Raw genomic sequence first — 16435 nt, 5'->3', positions numbered from 1 at the left:
TAAATCACACAGACAGTGTACGAAGTGTTGCAGACTGAAATCTGTTGTTGCTTTGTCAGGTTGGTCGAAATCTTCAAACAAACAGAGCAATGATTTGATAGCACCATGAGTCACAGTGTTGAGGCTTTTTGTGTAATATCAACCTACTAATGGTTTACTTATAGCATTCACTGCATATTAAACAAGCATTTTTTGGTATTTAAGTATTTTAGTATTGTAAAACATTACACACTTTACACATTAAAGCATATATTGGTGCACTCAGAAATTTTTTCCTCAGTAAAAACATTTTACTCCTATTAAAATGAATTGTAATTTTGTAACTTATGTATACAATCAAAACCGGTCACATAAAATAAAAACTCCAGCCATTACTGTAACCTTATTAAAGCCATTTTACTCTTCATGGAGAGGGTCTCCTCATGGGGGCTGCCATTTTAAAATCACATGACCCACCGAATATCCATCTTAATCTCTGTAGCTGCCCTGTTATTGGACACTTTCACTTGTGGATTAAATTAATCATGGCTGACTGTGAATACTAAATACTACAATGGCATCTGAAACTAAAAACTATTGATTTTAAATGATGCTGCATACACCGCCATAGGTATCAATGTAAGTCCAAGATCACATAAACACAAAAGTTACTGAGTGAACCTTATGTTTTAATAACACACTCTAAAGTGTAGTATAGAAATACAGTAGTGGAAAAGAAGAAATTTGTTTGGATTATTCTGGTTATAGCATTGGACTCTTTTAGAAGTACTGCATCATTACAGCTTAAATTGAGCCTGCTCAAAGTCTCCTTTCAAAATTAGTAATACCCAGGCAGACCCAGGTTCCCCCTTGAGAGCCCGGAAATAAATAGATCTTTACACAATGCTGCAGTTAGTCCTAGATCAGAAGGAACTGGGTTACTCTAACCCTTGCAGCACTCCATTGTGTAGTGATGCTAATACTGTTAACAGAATATTGCCTGTTTCCACTAAGTACGTTTAGCAAGACCCTTTGAACAGTTTTACAGAATTATGGTCAATTGGAAATCAAATTCCAGTTATGTTTAAGTCTGTATTATTAACAGTAGTCAGAATGAATTTGCGGGGGGAAAAAAGTAGCATTTCCATCACGTGTTGTCACTTGTGGGGAAATTGCTCCAAAATCCAAATGGAAATGGAAGTTGTAGCCACTGGGTTTTATTAAATGTAATACATTACTTGCAGTTTAGAGCACACAGACAAATGCTCTGACGTAGTTCATGTTTGCAAACTATCGACAGCAGATGCCTTACATTTTGGAGCCACAGCATATCATACAGTTCTGGGAGGTAATGGAAAAAATTTATCAATTTGTAAAACAAATTTGCTTCCAGCTTTTTAAAGCAACATTTGAGATGTTTGTCCGCTGGTTAGTCTAGTTACTAACTAATTAGTAAGTCACATGACTTTATACAGTAATGTGTTTCCATAGTAGTTTTTGTGCATGTTTTCTTACAAAACAAAAAATGTATCCAATATAAGCGACCGTAGATTATCATTTGTTTATGCACATTTTTGATTATTTTTTGCATTATGGTGTTTCCATGCACCATTCTTATGCGGTATCTCAAAATTAACATACATACTATCTAAGTTTGCTCCCTGAAGACCCAGATGGGCTCCCTCCAAAACCCAGACAATGAGACATTTAATCAGCTAATGTGTTGAGCCTAATCTAACTCCTCCTTTACACAGAGCAGTCAAAGCCATACATAAGCCACTGCATTATCTTCAAATGAGGGCGCTCCACTTGAACAAACAGTGAAAATAATACAATCTCCGGTAAATTTACTCCTGCCAGATTAAAAAGGATCCTGCTGTGGAGGTTCTACTGGAAAGCTGCCCTGACCACCCTGTCACTCAGGGGCTGGGTGGGTCTAAAGTTGTCTCCCAGCATCCCATCATTCCCTTCCAGAAGCTCGGCTCCTTTAATGTGAGACCGGAGCCGACGGAACTCCTCAATCTGGGGCAGAAAAAGAGTTCAGGTAAAATGAAAGAGGGCCAGCATTTACTTGCTTTACACTCATACATCAGACCTCATACTGTATCTGTCTTTCTACTAATTTGTTTTTGCAGTGGGGGTACCAAGGTCCCCTTTAAGAAATTGGACCAAACAATGTGCTAAACAATAACCAATAAAAAAATTATTAGTTTTTAAGATATTTTGAATATACAGTATTTAACACAATACAGGTTTTTTTCTTTAATTAATTTTACATTCATTGAACAAAATTCTGAAATTATGTTGTGGAAATGTATATTTAAATACACAGTCAGTAATTAAACTGATTTAATAGATTTTTATCACTGATATAAAAAAGAACACTGTAACAATCCTCAGCTAATTTCAAGATGGACATAACCTGCGGTTCAGTGAGTGATTCAGTGGAGATGTGAGTTAGACTATGACTATTCAGTCCATGACTCCAATGTGCGATTTAGACTGATTCGCCAATCATTTTAAACCATTCCTTAAAAAAAAGAACCACAAACCAATAAAGTGATTCATTCTGAAGTTTTTTTGCTTGCAGTCAGTGGGGACAATGTAATATAAAGTTTTGTTGACAATTTATTATCAATATATAATTTTTCAGAACCCAGTCCTAGTCTCTCTTGTCATACAATTCTCAAGCTAACAAAAGTAGTATTTAAAATAACATAAAGAAATATATACTGTGTGTGTGTGTGTGTGTGTGTGTGTGTGTGTGTGTGTGTGTGTGTGTGTGTGTGTGTGTGTGTGTGTGTGTGTGTGTGTGTGTGTATATAAACGATTTTAAATGCAATACGTGTAGGCAAAGAACCACCCGAAGTGAAGCAGGTGGTAGTTGCCTCCCTGAAGTGCATTTGAAATCGTTTAACGCACACCTAGCCATGGATTATCCCGCTTATACCATGGTCACTTCCAGAATTTACTAGTTACAGTTGTAGGCTAATATATATCTTGCGGCACAAATTTTGACTGGAAGAATAAAAAATAACTGATAATTTTATCTAAGGGCCATTAGATCTGCAGCTTCACCTGTTCTAAAGGAAAAAGATAAAAAGTAGTGCGACCACACACTTGGTCAAAACTATTTAAATGCACAATCCAGAAATAATAATATCCACAGAATGTAGAGGGGTTGGCACTCCAGGGAAAATGTATTATGTGATTTGTATTCATCATTTTCACATTAATGTGGAAAAACCAACGTAACAAACGTGGCAGTGACAGTTGCACTTACTGTATAATAAGGGGAAAACCAATCAAAACCCTCTGGAACCTGCAGATTTGGAACTTTGAGACATCGGTATGGTTTCCATCAAGGCTGCACAATTGACTGAATTAATGAAATTGCAATTTGTCCCTGCACAGCAGCACTGGGCACTGTTGCATTTTTACTTCATTCAAGGAGGAGACAATTTATATTTAAAAATGTTGTTATAATAATCAAACAGAGGAAAGACCCTGACCTTCTTTCATGTCTTACCTTTGCCTTTCATGTCATACTCAATATATGACTCTGACCTTTACTTAAAAGTCTTCTGACCTGCCAGTTATTAAGATCAAATATACTGTACATTAAGTTGCAGATGAATGTTCAGTTCCTTACTGTTTATTGGTGCATTTCACTGTGGTAAACCCCAATCTATTGTAATAAATAATTTCAGACTTCCCTCTTGTGTTTTCATATGAATTCCTTTTCTAAAACAAGACTTCATGACTCAGTCTTGTGACATGAAATGCTTTCTCTTATGAAATAAATATATAAGTGCTGAAAGAAGTGCATGTCAGTGTATTTCTATCACAATTTATGTGCTGGAGCTTCTGTGTTTCTTATTAAGTTAAAGCTGAAGGCTATGGTTTAATATACATATATAATTTGTAGTGTTTGTACGGGCTTTACCTGCATTTGAGAGATGGTTAGTGGGTAACGGTAGAGAATCCAGATGACATTCTCACTACAAGGCGGTGTGGTTAAAGAGCCCTCATACACCCAATAATCTCTTAGCAGAGGATCTGAGGAGGTAAACAAATCAATTAACCAAATCAGAGGCACTGATAACTTTTGCTAGGATAACTCATGGTGATGTATACCAGAGTATGCAAATAAGACACAAACACCAGTATGATGAATTACAAATTATAATAATTAAGAAGTGCTGCATGCAATTTCTGTGCCATTACCATCACCAAATGATTGCTATCAAAAAGGTTTCCTGAAAAGTCTCCCTGTCTGGCATTGGTCAGCAAACAATAGTCTTGCGTAGCCAGACCTGGCGTCTAGAGCTAGGGCTGGGAATCGATTCCAAAAATAATCGACTCCTCGATTCCGGGGTGTTGGGAATCAAAAATTTACTTGAAACTTTGGATGACTCAAGATGCAGTCATTTACGTTTACATTTATTCATTTGGCAGACGCTTTTATCCAAAGCGACTCACAAAAGAGGAAAACATGAGCAAATCATCTTAAGGAGACAGTGGTACAAAAGTGCCATATTACAAAGTTTCACTAGCATCAGAATAGTATTCAAAACATACAAGTGCAATTATTATATATTTTTTTGTTAGTGACTAGTTAAGTGCTCTTGGAAAATATGCATATAAATATATATTGTATATATACAGTATATTATATATTGTATACAAAATCTAACAATACCTCCCCTTTTTTATTTTTTCAGAATCAAAAAGATTTCTCTTGGAATCGATTACAAAACCAGGAATCAGAATCGGAGTTGATTCCCAAATTTCTGGACTCGAACATCCTTATCTATATCAAATAACATTGGCAAATAACCACCCACTTAGGATGGAAAACCATCTAACTGACATGTAATGCGACCAGTCACAGTTGGGTTTGTCTCATTACACAATGTTTAGGGGTTATCGGAGACGGCTTTTCTTTTAATAAAAGACCGGCATGGGAAAATAAATAATTTATATAAAGACGCGCAAGTCTCCACGAGTGATTGCACAGAAAATACATGGTAAAATGGTGGAAAATGTGTAGCGAGTTTAAGTACATTACAGAGCCTCATTACAGAGTATTTCACAGAAATACCTAAATAAACAAAGCAGAACATACAGTGTAAGGCAGGTGCCAGCGAGTCTAGGCTACTCCTCGAGAAAACAAAAGGCTCTAATTAACACTTGAACTCTCTCTTGCATATGTAACAGCAACATCCGAGACGCAGCAAATAGTGCAGCTCGCACCTCACTTGCACAATCAAGAACCCATTCAATTACAAATTCTGATCCCACAGTTGTGAACTCCTCAATAGGGGACCAAAATCTAATTATAATGACAGACACCACCATTTGGTAAGCATATTGAATTATCTGGGTTTATAAGGAAAATGGGCAAAAGGTTCGGGGAGTCTGTAGGTAGACTTCCCACACGATCGCTGTGTGTAGTTCTCGTTGCCAGGTAAATATTTCTATAAATTCCTCGATTTCCGAATTGTTGTTATTATATTTGATTGATCGATGATTTTAGTCTATGAATTGGATTTTGAATTCTTGTTCCATTTACCTGGTCAATAAATTGTATACATTTGATTTTATTCTGACTAACTCTTTGGGAAATTGTTTTCCCAAACGATTCGTATGTTACCACAAGTCTTCGTCAGATTAGTGACGACTAATATTTGGCATCCATTCAAGTGTACTTGGTTAGCAAAGACAAAAAGGGAATTTCCGTTTAGAACAGCAAATGCTGCTTGACCAATATAAATTCAGATGTGTCTTACCTCTGTTTTAATTTGATGTTTCTCCATATAAATGTACGCGGGGAAACCACGCATGGCCAATCCAAAGCTATTACAAGAGAAGTTATGTTGGGCAGCTTACATCTGTAATAGTGGCCGTGACCTCTACTGAAGTAAACGTTAAATTAAATTCAAGTGTATGCAACTCCATGGGGGCTATACTGAAGAATCTTTGTTTGTGTAAACGTGAATGTGACCGATTTTAGGAATATAGCAATTACCTCTGTTTGATGATCCAAAGCTGATGAGCTTGTGAGCGTGAGACCAACATAAAAGAGAAAAACATGCGAGGACCTCAAAGCGACATAGTTTCCTAATCTGAACGGGTATAATATAATTAAAGAGTTAAAAAGAATGATCAAACATTCGCTCACTTTTAATGATGCTCAGATATCAATAAAGCCTTTTTAATTTATGGAGTCAGATGAAATGAAAATGTATTTCATTTAATCTTGTTGTGTTGCTTAAAAGGAAAGACAGTAACGCGCAGAGACCTTCACCCGTATTATTGTAGACCACCATTGGACCGATAAACGGGCTTACAACAGCTCTGCTCAGGCCCGCCGACAGGGGGGGACAAACGGGTCTGTTGTCCCGGGCCCAGGTTAGGGGGGCCCAGAACTGGGCCCTCATTAAATTATGGAATAATTGTTAAAAAATAAATAAAATAGGCATATTTGTGGAAAAAATATCTAATATTTGAGTTACATAAAAGCTTTTTATTTGTTTTCTTCCTAATTGTCCTTGAAATAGTGGTCAAGAACCCCCGCCCACCCCCAAAACAAAAATGGTTTGGCCACTGATCAAAATTTTATGTTGTCATTTGATTTGAAGTTCAGTAGGCTAACGTTACGATCAAAATGTCCGGTCAGCACAAGTCTGGTGCTCAGAAAAGAAAAGAGAAGAAGGGAAGAAAATAGAGGCCTTCGAGATGTCCTAAACAAATATTTTAAAAAAAGGTGGTGACGGAGAAGCTGGAACTAACGTTAGTAAAGTCAACGTAGAGCAAGGTAAGAAACAGCGCAGCCAACGTTTATGAGTGTTGTCAAAGACCCGGTACTTCGGTACCAAGTCGGTACTAATTTTGTTTTAAACGTCACGCCACGGTACCAGGTTTTCTCAAACCCGGTACTTGATGCGAGTGCATGCCCGAAGCGCGTGCAGTTGCGTCCTCTTCATAAAAGTGCTGAGACATTGCGACCGGCGGTGCTGCTGATGTGGTGGCTGTAAATCCACTTGTTGATAAGAAAGGAGGAAAGAGACACATATGGAAATATTTTGGATATTAGCTCATAATAGCGACGCGGCGCCTCGTTTTTACAGGCGCGCAAGTTCATTGTTGCATAGCAACGACAGACGCCACGGGAGAGCACGCGCTTGTGGAAAGGAGAAAGCGGTGCGAACTGCGCTCTCCATGATGACGAGGAAGTATTAGCAAAGAATTCATTGATTTCTAGCCCTTGCATTAGCTTTACTACTAGATATATTTATGGAGATGAGAAATAAAAAGCCGGCTGAAATGCGTCACTGTTGGCATCGGTGAACAGATAATGGGCCAGATCCGAGTCTATTTTTGCTGCGCTGCTCATGCTTAATTAAAAGTGAAAGCACACTTTTGATGGACAAAAAATGAATATGCTTTCACACAAAAGTGCCCAAAATGCACAGAGCAGAGGAGAGGAACAGGAGAGGAAGAGCAGAGGAGGGAACAGGAGAGGAAGAGCAGAGGAGAGGAACAGGAGAGGAAAGAGCAGAGGAGGGGAACAGGAGAGGAAGAGCAGAGGAGAGGAACAGGAGAGGAAGAGCGGAGGAGGGGAACAGGAGAGGAAGAGCAGAGGAGGGGAACAGGAGAGGAAGAGCAAGGGAAAAGGAGAGATCTGGGCATGGGGGGGCCCATCTAAGATTATCTTGTCCCGGGCCCAGGCAAGACTGTCAGCTGGCCTGGCTCTGCTCATGGATATCCACTTTACTTTCTACTACGCGACTCAAACCAAATGCTGAATATCTTTACAAGAGTTGATGTGACTAACCTGGCAAATTGGGCAAATTCTGTGATTATTCATTCTTAAAAAGCGCTCATTGTATCACCACGGAACCTTGTGAACTTGACTTGTGCTTCCACCCAGACCAGCGCAAACTAAGCTCTCTGAAATCCAGTAGAAGTCAGCCAATCAGATTTGGTCTGACTGGACTGAGAAAGCGCTTCCAATTTTGTGTGCTATCAGAAGCATCAGATGCTAGTACACAGACTGTGAGCATGCTGTCTGAGGCTGAGACTAGCAAACAAGAGAGTCTCGCCCCAAATTGGTCAAGTCAATGTTGAGTCTCGCTTGCAAATGGTCAAGTCAATGTTGTTATGTCTGGATGGCTGGACTACTCAAACAAACAGAGCAATGTTTTTAAAGCACCACCGAACCACACTGTTTTCACTTTTTGTGGAAATCAGCCTACCAATGGCTTATTTATAGATGTCCATGCATATTTAACCTAAAAAAATGTACACAATTCACCTATAAATTTGAACTTACCAGGTAATAATGTGTTTGGGTTGAAACATGGAATTATTTTTGTCTTCCCCTGTACAGACAACACAACAAGTTGAAACTGAAAGTTTTTAGTTTAGATAACTCAACAAACGTATGTCTTATGTCTCAGAGAAGAGTCACCTCATTTGCTCACCTTGTACTGCAGATCCTGCAGGACGTCTGTGATGGCCTTCAGCCCAAGATGTTCCTTCCCTATCTGCACAGATCACATCACAGCGCTAATGTTAATGAGCATGACATGCTGCAGGTACAGGAAAACCACCAGGGACTAAATTAGCCCTAAATATTTACTGCATGTATATTTAGCTATATGTAACCTTAGACAAAACCTGAAGAGACCAATGACATTCTATATTTACTGTATGCTATACAAATGCCATGTTTATTTATTTAGTATTTTTATACTGTGGGAAAGTGATACCTGCACAAATAAGGCAATGATGAGAATGCCATTTTTCTTGCCCATGGCCTCCTCCATGCTGCTGAATAATGTAGAGTTCCAGTGGATTAGATGAAGCTGTGAGAGATATTTATTACTAACTGAGGAATCTGTGAAAAGACCTCTAAATTCAAAGTACAAAGTTGATTGCAAGAATCTAAATGCAAAATTATGATTGTGATTATATTTATGTCACCGTCTTTACTATATTTATCTCCTGTCAAGGGACAGATTTTACTCTTTAAGGAATAGTTTGATAAAAAATTACAATTCTGTCAACATGTCATTACAAACCTGGATGACTTTCTTTCTTCCAAGGAACACAAAAGGAATAATTTCCTGGCCACCATTTTCCATAAAATGGAAGTGAATGAGAACTGTTTCTTTCAAGCTCCAAAATGCCATTGTACCAAAAAGATATACTGTAGCCCATATTAATGAGGTTTATATGACTAGTGACTTCTGAAACTCTCCTTGGCAAGTTAATGAGACCTCATGAAAGAATTAGCAATGTCTGGTTCATGAAGAAGTTGATCTTTTAAGTTGGGTCTTTTAAATGACAATTCACCAAACTGGTCATTTGATGGACCAACTGGAGTCATTTGATGGACCTCTTTTGTGATACATTTGTGGCACTTTTTTGACATTGTTAAATGATATGGAAGAGTAGTCCGAATATTCTTAAATGAAATCTCTCTTTGTGTTCTACGGAAGTCATGAGGTTGAGTAAATGATGACATGAGGCAACACTGTGTCATGGGAACAGGATGACAAACATGGATGACAGGCCCTTATCTTTCTCCTTGTGTACAGAAGACATTGACAGGACTGAGTATGAGAGCAGGTTCCATAGACAGGTGATTTGAATAGATCACTTCATGATAAATCCAATAGCAAGTGCCTCATTGGAGCATATGGTATTGTTGCAATTGACATGGAAGGAGGTCCCTATTTATGAATTAGTAGCTAAAAAGGCTTCCCTCCTTATATGTCAAATAGGTATGGCAGCTGACATGCAGGGCTGGACTGGCAATCTGGCATACCGGGCATTTTCCCGGTGTGCCGACGCACTTTGGGGCCGATCGGGGCGGACTGGCCAGCGGGAGAAACCGAGTCGGTCGGTGGGTCGGTCGCGAAACGTTCCATATTAGCTGCGATAAGCAAAAATGAGCCGCTGCGTTATGCAGAACTGTAACGAGGCAGGCAAAGAATGAGGATCTAAGTGCAGCTTTATTAAAATAAACGAAAACTCAGAACAAAGAAAAACACAGGGAACCTAGCACAGAGTATAACAAAACATGCAAGAACTGACAAATAGACTGGGGGAAATAAGGGCTTAAATACACAAGGGAAAACAAGGAACACCTGGGGAAACTATCAGGGGAAACCAATCATAAAATGAAACTAAAAAGGACTACAAAAACAGGAACTAAACAAGAACTTCAACATAAAAGCACCAAAACAAAAGACAACATGGAACATGTGACAGAGCCCCCCCTTTAAGGAACGGATTCCAGACGCTCCAAAAAAAGTTTAAAAAAAATAAATTTGTCCATGGAGTGTAGGGGAAAACATGTGGTTCAGGGGGGCACAATGGAAACAGAGGAACAAGGCAAGGTCAGGGAATAGATCAGGCGGGCGGCCTGGAGACCAAGGGACCAGAACAGATCAGGCAGGCGGCCAGGAGGCCAGAGCAGATCAGGCGGGCGGCCAGGAGACCAAGGGGACCAGAGCCGATCTGGCAGACGGCCATTAGACCAAGGGGACCAGAACAGATCAGGCGAGCGGCCAGTAGACCAAGGGACCCCAGCAGATCTGGGGGACGGCCTGGAGACCAAGGGGATGACCTCAAGGTGGGGGCCGGGTCTGGAGGCTTGGGAGGTGGAGCCGCTATAGGAGGAGTTACTAGTAACGTGGACGTAACTGTTGAAGGAGGAGTCTCTAGGGGAGCGGGCGGAGTCGCATGAGGAATAGTCTCTGGGGGTGGAGCCGTGGAAGGCGGAGCCAAGGAGGACTCCGGGGGGCGGAGCCGTGGAAGGTAGGGGCGGATAATTATGCTCTACTCTCTTACCAGCTAGAAATCTCTCCTTGTGAGTGCAATTTCTATAAAACTATTTTAATTATTGTATTAATTATTTATTTTATATTACAAACATCTGGAAAAGTCATGGAGATTAATTGGTCAAAACATGTGGGAACTCTGACTGTTATATTTGACATCAGGAAAGACCCACAGGGTCAAATACGCAAGATGGATAGAATTGGAGAAGTGACACTGACCTCCATCGGAAAGGCCTTGAAGTTTACAGTGTGTTCAGAACCCCTCTGGTTCTCTTTTCCCCAGTGGAAGCGCACCTCGCTCAGTTCATACTCATGGTCGCTGGGCAGAGGGCCACCAGTAACAACTGAGACAGCATTCCAAAGGGGACAGGAAAAGGAAGGAGAACAGGATTACAAGACTGAAAACAATAATAACAGGCAGTACATGCAGATTTCTCTTGAAAAGTAGATGTATGTCTTTTCACCTCCCCTTGACCTGGCAGTGCAGCACAGAGTAAAGATTATCTTGAGATGTAATTTTTGTGGACTTTGTTATGGGTTTAAAGCGTTCAAGATTAAAACATTGTATTTTTACAGCAACATGTTATCAGAGAGAGTAAAAGGATGTGAAAACTGACAATAGAAAATTAATGGGAGAAATTGTAACAGCTCAGTATGGTGGCTGTTGGAATGTAAGTCCTGCCTTTCAGTTTAAACAGCCAATCACCTTTGTTAAATTAGCATCGGCTGTTTATTTACTCTTGAATGTGCATTTTTTTTTTTTTTTCTTATGAGAACTTATGATACCAGTGTATCAAAGACTTAATTGGTTCTGTTTTTAAAGAGTTCATCACATGCCTTTTGATTATTTTTATATGTTCCTTGATGCTCACTTATAATATTATGTCAAGTTTTTTTGCACAAAATAAAAACAAACAAACAGTCATGTATTTATAATCATGGTAATTTTCCACCCTCATTCTGACCCTTTGTCAGAAATACTTGGTTTGGGTGCTGAATTTTCTTTAAGTAGACTTGAAAGTAAATGTCCAAATGTTATGATTGGCTCTCTGCTCTACAATGGCCTGCTCTCACCTTACCATCTCACTAATCACTGATACTGGGTAGAGCTACAGAGTTGATAAGGTTAAGTAGCCATTGATGTGGTGTTGTAGAGGCGGTCAGATGCAAATGTCTACCACAGTGAGAAAAAAGTAGAGAACGAGTCATTTTGCCAGCTTGGCTTCAACAAATGCACTTTTCACAGTGTGAAGGAAGTTTAGAGTTCTGAAACTTACGGTATGCTTTTATAGTACAATGACCTCTTACATGTGAAAAGATCAAGAAAAATTTAATTTCTCATGTCATGACCCCTTTGTTATAGAGCACAACAGTGCCAGTACACTTTTTCAGCTATCTCAGCTTTCGCAACAGAAGTATTTTTCCCTTTCGTTTTTTTTCCCGTAGGGATTTCATAAAATCCTTTATAAAAGAGTTCTAAGCCATGAACCACACCATCTAGTTCCGAGGTGAATCATAACATTACAAAATTTGATTTGAAGCAAAAAGACAAGAAGACCAGAAAGAAATCCAGACAAAAAACAAACGTACAAGACTGTGCACTTAAAAGTTTTTCATGAAAGGATCAAATATAATCCAATTAAGCACTGAGAATTACGTAACTGAATAAAAAAAAAATATTGAAAAATTTAAAATTACGTATTTCAAGTTGATTATAAAGATACAAACAATGCATTTTAAGTGTATTGCAAAATATTCAGTAGTTAGTATTTACACATTTATATGTTATTGTTAAAAATGTATTACCCTATGGAATCGTAATCTTAACAAACAGTTTAGAAGATTTAAAGAAGTTAGGATTTGTACTTGCTGCCCACATAGAAAATAGCTGCCTGTGGTCATTACCAAAACGGCCTCTGAGTAAACTGACTTGCCTAAAAGAGACTTTGATGTTATACCTGATTTGGACTTGAGAATGATCCTCACAGTGTGACCCTCATTAATGACCTCACATTCCCTGCAAACTACATAGTTAGGGTTAAGCCCCACTTCCAAGAGCCGAGGGTCATATTGTGCCTCTCTAGAATTCAGGTTTATGGGGGACTGGTACTCTCCATTTGCCTCAGGAAACAGAAGACCCCACTCGACGCCTAGATTCATTCACAAAAGACAAAAAAATTGTTGGTGATAGCATTTTTTATTTTGATTCACTTATCAATGCTTATCTTGATTTAGAATGTATACTAACTCTGTCCTTGTTCATGACCCATGAGACACAGCCTACTGTTTATCCTTGGTGTATTTTCACCTTGAAAAAAAAACTATTCACACCATGATACTTTGTGTCAATGCAACTTTAGTCAGTAAATGTAGAAATTAAATATTTGGTGTTTCTGCAGATAATACAGACAGTGTTAAAAAAAAATTGTCTTATAATGTAGAAACTAAATTTGGTCTCCCAGAACTTGAGTGTCTCAAAGTCATTACCGAGGGGTCCAATAGGATTAGTAGACACATGGAGGATATAGTATGTGCTAATATTTCTCACACTGGTTCTTTTCTTCATTCCCTGTCTAAATGCCTTATATTGCTGAGTATCTAGTGGCTTCATAGTCTAAAACCCCACTATGTAAAGAATGCTTTCCCTTACTAGCACTATTTAAGAATAATAAGACAGATGTTTTCTTGTAGAAAAGAAAGTAAAAATTGTAGTCTTAATGCTATTGACATGTCTGATTCAACAGCTACTAACACATAATAAGTATTTACTATATGCAATTAAGTATTAAATATGCATATGTTCCTGAGACTCATAATGTAATACTACATGATAAATGATTACAGATCATCTTGGCACAATCTCTATTCTCTGCCTTCAGATCAAAAAAATGAAATTATGCAACATGACCCCTAACTCTATCTTGATTAAGATAATGAAACTGTTGCTCTGTTTTAAAACAAAAGCCAGTTTTAAAACACTTTATATTTTATTTTATAAAATAATATATAAAAATATTAAATAGGGTAATTCATATTAAATAACCACACATAATGTTTGCTGTTCAAAGTTACAAAATTAGCACATTTAGATAATACATATAAAATAACTAAATAAAGAGAATAAAAGCACAGTACTGTACAATGCACATCACTACCAAGTATTTTTGACACATAACTTACTGGTATTAACTTACTTAATAGAACTAATTTATAACTTACCAATTAACACCAATTATAACACCAATTAAACTATAGTAACTATATTACTATAAGTTGCTTGTATGTACTTTAATTACAAATTATTATTTTTTAAATGAATGACGTCACTTTTTATTTTAGCAAACGGAGGCAGGGGTGTTTACTGAGTTATCCTTGATCATGGGTGTGACAATACAGTTTCATGTTTCACAAAGAGGGGAATTAGCCAATGATTATCTCAATGAAGCCTTACCTTCTTCATAGCCCCAGTCCAACTCATCTTTGCCAGTGTAGTTTTCGGACCCTTCAATAACATGATCTGCCATGGTAGCAGAATTTTCTCTCCAAGCCTTTCAGAACTATTGAAAACTGCTGAAAGTCCTGCTCTGAGCAGATGCCAAAAACTAAGAGTACTTTCTGAACTTGTTTTCAGGATGAATTCAGCCTCTTCGTTTGTTAGCCACTTACCCATAAAACATGAAGAAAGTGGTTTAAAACAATGCTGTGGCTTCAAAGGCACAATGTCAGAAACAAAAACTCTTAGAGGAGACTGCAACTAACAGAACCAGTCCTCATTCCATTGAAAATGAAGAGTGTTCCCAGTCCCTTACTTTGTCTCCTATTCTCTTCTAGGAACGTTGTCCTCCTTGAACTAACTCCAAAGCAAAGCAAAAGTAACTTCAAAAACTCTCTCTCTTAGCTGCTGCAGCCCACACTGAGCCCCTGCATGCCACAAGCCATCTGATTGGCTGAGTGGAATGACTCCTGAGCCTCTGATGTAGCACCATAGAAACAGCTTAGCAGTCTGGCCTGGTTAGCAGTCACTGGCAGGAATCCTGGAGTGATGTTGCTATTGAAGAGTTCCTCCCACAGTGGAGGAAATAGGTGTGGTTATAAAATGCCCACAAGGGCAGGAGTAAAGAAGGAGAGACTGAAGAGATAAAGTGGGAAGGTCTGTCAGCATTACTGTTTGCTTTGCACATTACTGATGGTGTTTTCAAGGTGAGGAGGATGAGAGGGGCCCAACAGTGTTTCCCTCTCTCTGATGGTATTCCAACATGTTATTTTCAGGAGTTGTGGAGTGTGTGGATTTCCAGCAAACCAAATACTTCTGTAACAAATGCAATCACATCAAATGATAGCAAGAGACCTGTTGTTTGTTAGCACAGTGAAATCTTATCATTACAATCTGTTCAACAATGATAACGATAATTTTTTTAAGTTGTACGTAGTTGAAACTAACAGCAACAGTATCTTATGTTACTAAGAACTATCTGTACTTGGATTGCTTGGATATATTAAGGTGTCCTGAATGTACTGTTTGCCCCAGATAAGTGAACTGGAAGAGGTGAACAGTAAGGCTCATTGACTTGAATTCTATACTAAGAATACTAAATTGCTTTGAACCTAATTTTCTAAAATGAAAGGCAGCACATTACACAAAAGTGTCACTAACTAATTAATTAGAAGTAGGTCGTTTCAATCCCTAAAGATTAGGGACTAAAACAACGTGGTTGCCACGTTACCTTAACTTTATATATTAAATCTACATTTGATGATCATATATATATATATATATATATATATATATATATATATATATATATATATCAGAACATTTTTATTGAAACTGTATCAAAACATAAGCATTTTCTCAAGGTGGTGTGGGTGAGATTTGGAATCTTTAATTCTTAAGATAATTATTTAATTGAATAAAATAGCTTTGAATAAGCTCAGGTTCTCAGTCAAAGTTTACTGCATTGTCCTCTAGTGGGCATTACAAGACATTACAAACACCTCGAAGACTATTGGCTAAAAGTAGTTCAGTATAGACCATTTCAAGGACTGTTTGTGGGCTTAAGGAAGTGACATCATTGTCTCTCTGACATTTCCTGATAGTTCACATTTTATCTCTGGTAGGTGAACAACATTTATACCAACTAATAGTTTGAGAGATAGAGCTCCATAAGTGACTAGATCCCTCCCATTGTAATGAATGATGCTGTGCAAGTCATTTACTATTACATTTCTTAATTTAGAAGATGCTTTTATCCAAAATTACTTAAGGAACATAACAAGTAGTTTGTCACACAAAAGTCAACAAAATCTGCACTGCCAAGATCTCAGAGTAGCTGGAGTAATAAAGCTAATAGAAAAAAGAGATAAGAAAAGTATTTCTATAATTAAAAAAGTAAATCCTTATCTTGTCTGCAGGTCACAAAGACAGCTTCATTGAATGGCTTCATTGATTATAATAGGAGCAATCCAATTTTACCGATCTCTCTGCTGATGAAATTATTGTGAGCATCTAAACTACGATACAATTTCATCGCCTTTCTCGCATAGACGCTCAGTATCAACAACACGTCTGGATAATTCACTTTATGTAAATGTTTGATGTT

At 38.1% G+C, this 16435-nt stretch overlaps 1 protein-coding gene across 1 annotated transcript; it reads right to left on the bottom strand.

Annotated features, from left to right (window-relative positions):
* Positions 1-266: 266 nt before the first annotated feature.
* On the bottom strand, positions 267-14779 carry LOC127644960 (carbonic anhydrase-related protein-like). Its single transcript, XM_052128423.1, has 8 exons — positions 14287-14779; positions 12794-12985; positions 11055-11179; positions 8757-8852; positions 8469-8531; positions 8318-8366; positions 3926-4038; positions 267-2001 (listed from the first exon to the last, which is right to left on the bottom strand). Exons 1-8 carry the CDS (start codon positions 14357-14359, stop codon positions 1867-1869), a joined length of 846 nt encoding a protein of 281 aa, XP_051984383.1. The 5' UTR covers positions 14360-14779; the 3' UTR covers positions 267-1866.
* Between the last annotated feature and the right edge of the window lie 1656 nt (positions 14780-16435).

This window comes from Xyrauchen texanus, chromosome 6 (genome assembly GCF_025860055.1).
Source record: "Xyrauchen texanus isolate HMW12.3.18 chromosome 6, RBS_HiC_50CHRs, whole genome shotgun sequence".
Taxonomy (NCBI): Eukaryota; Metazoa; Chordata; class Actinopteri; order Cypriniformes; family Catostomidae; genus Xyrauchen; species Xyrauchen texanus.
The sequence above is the reverse complement of the archived record's forward strand: the minus strand, read 5'-3'. Positions and strand labels throughout refer to the sequence as shown.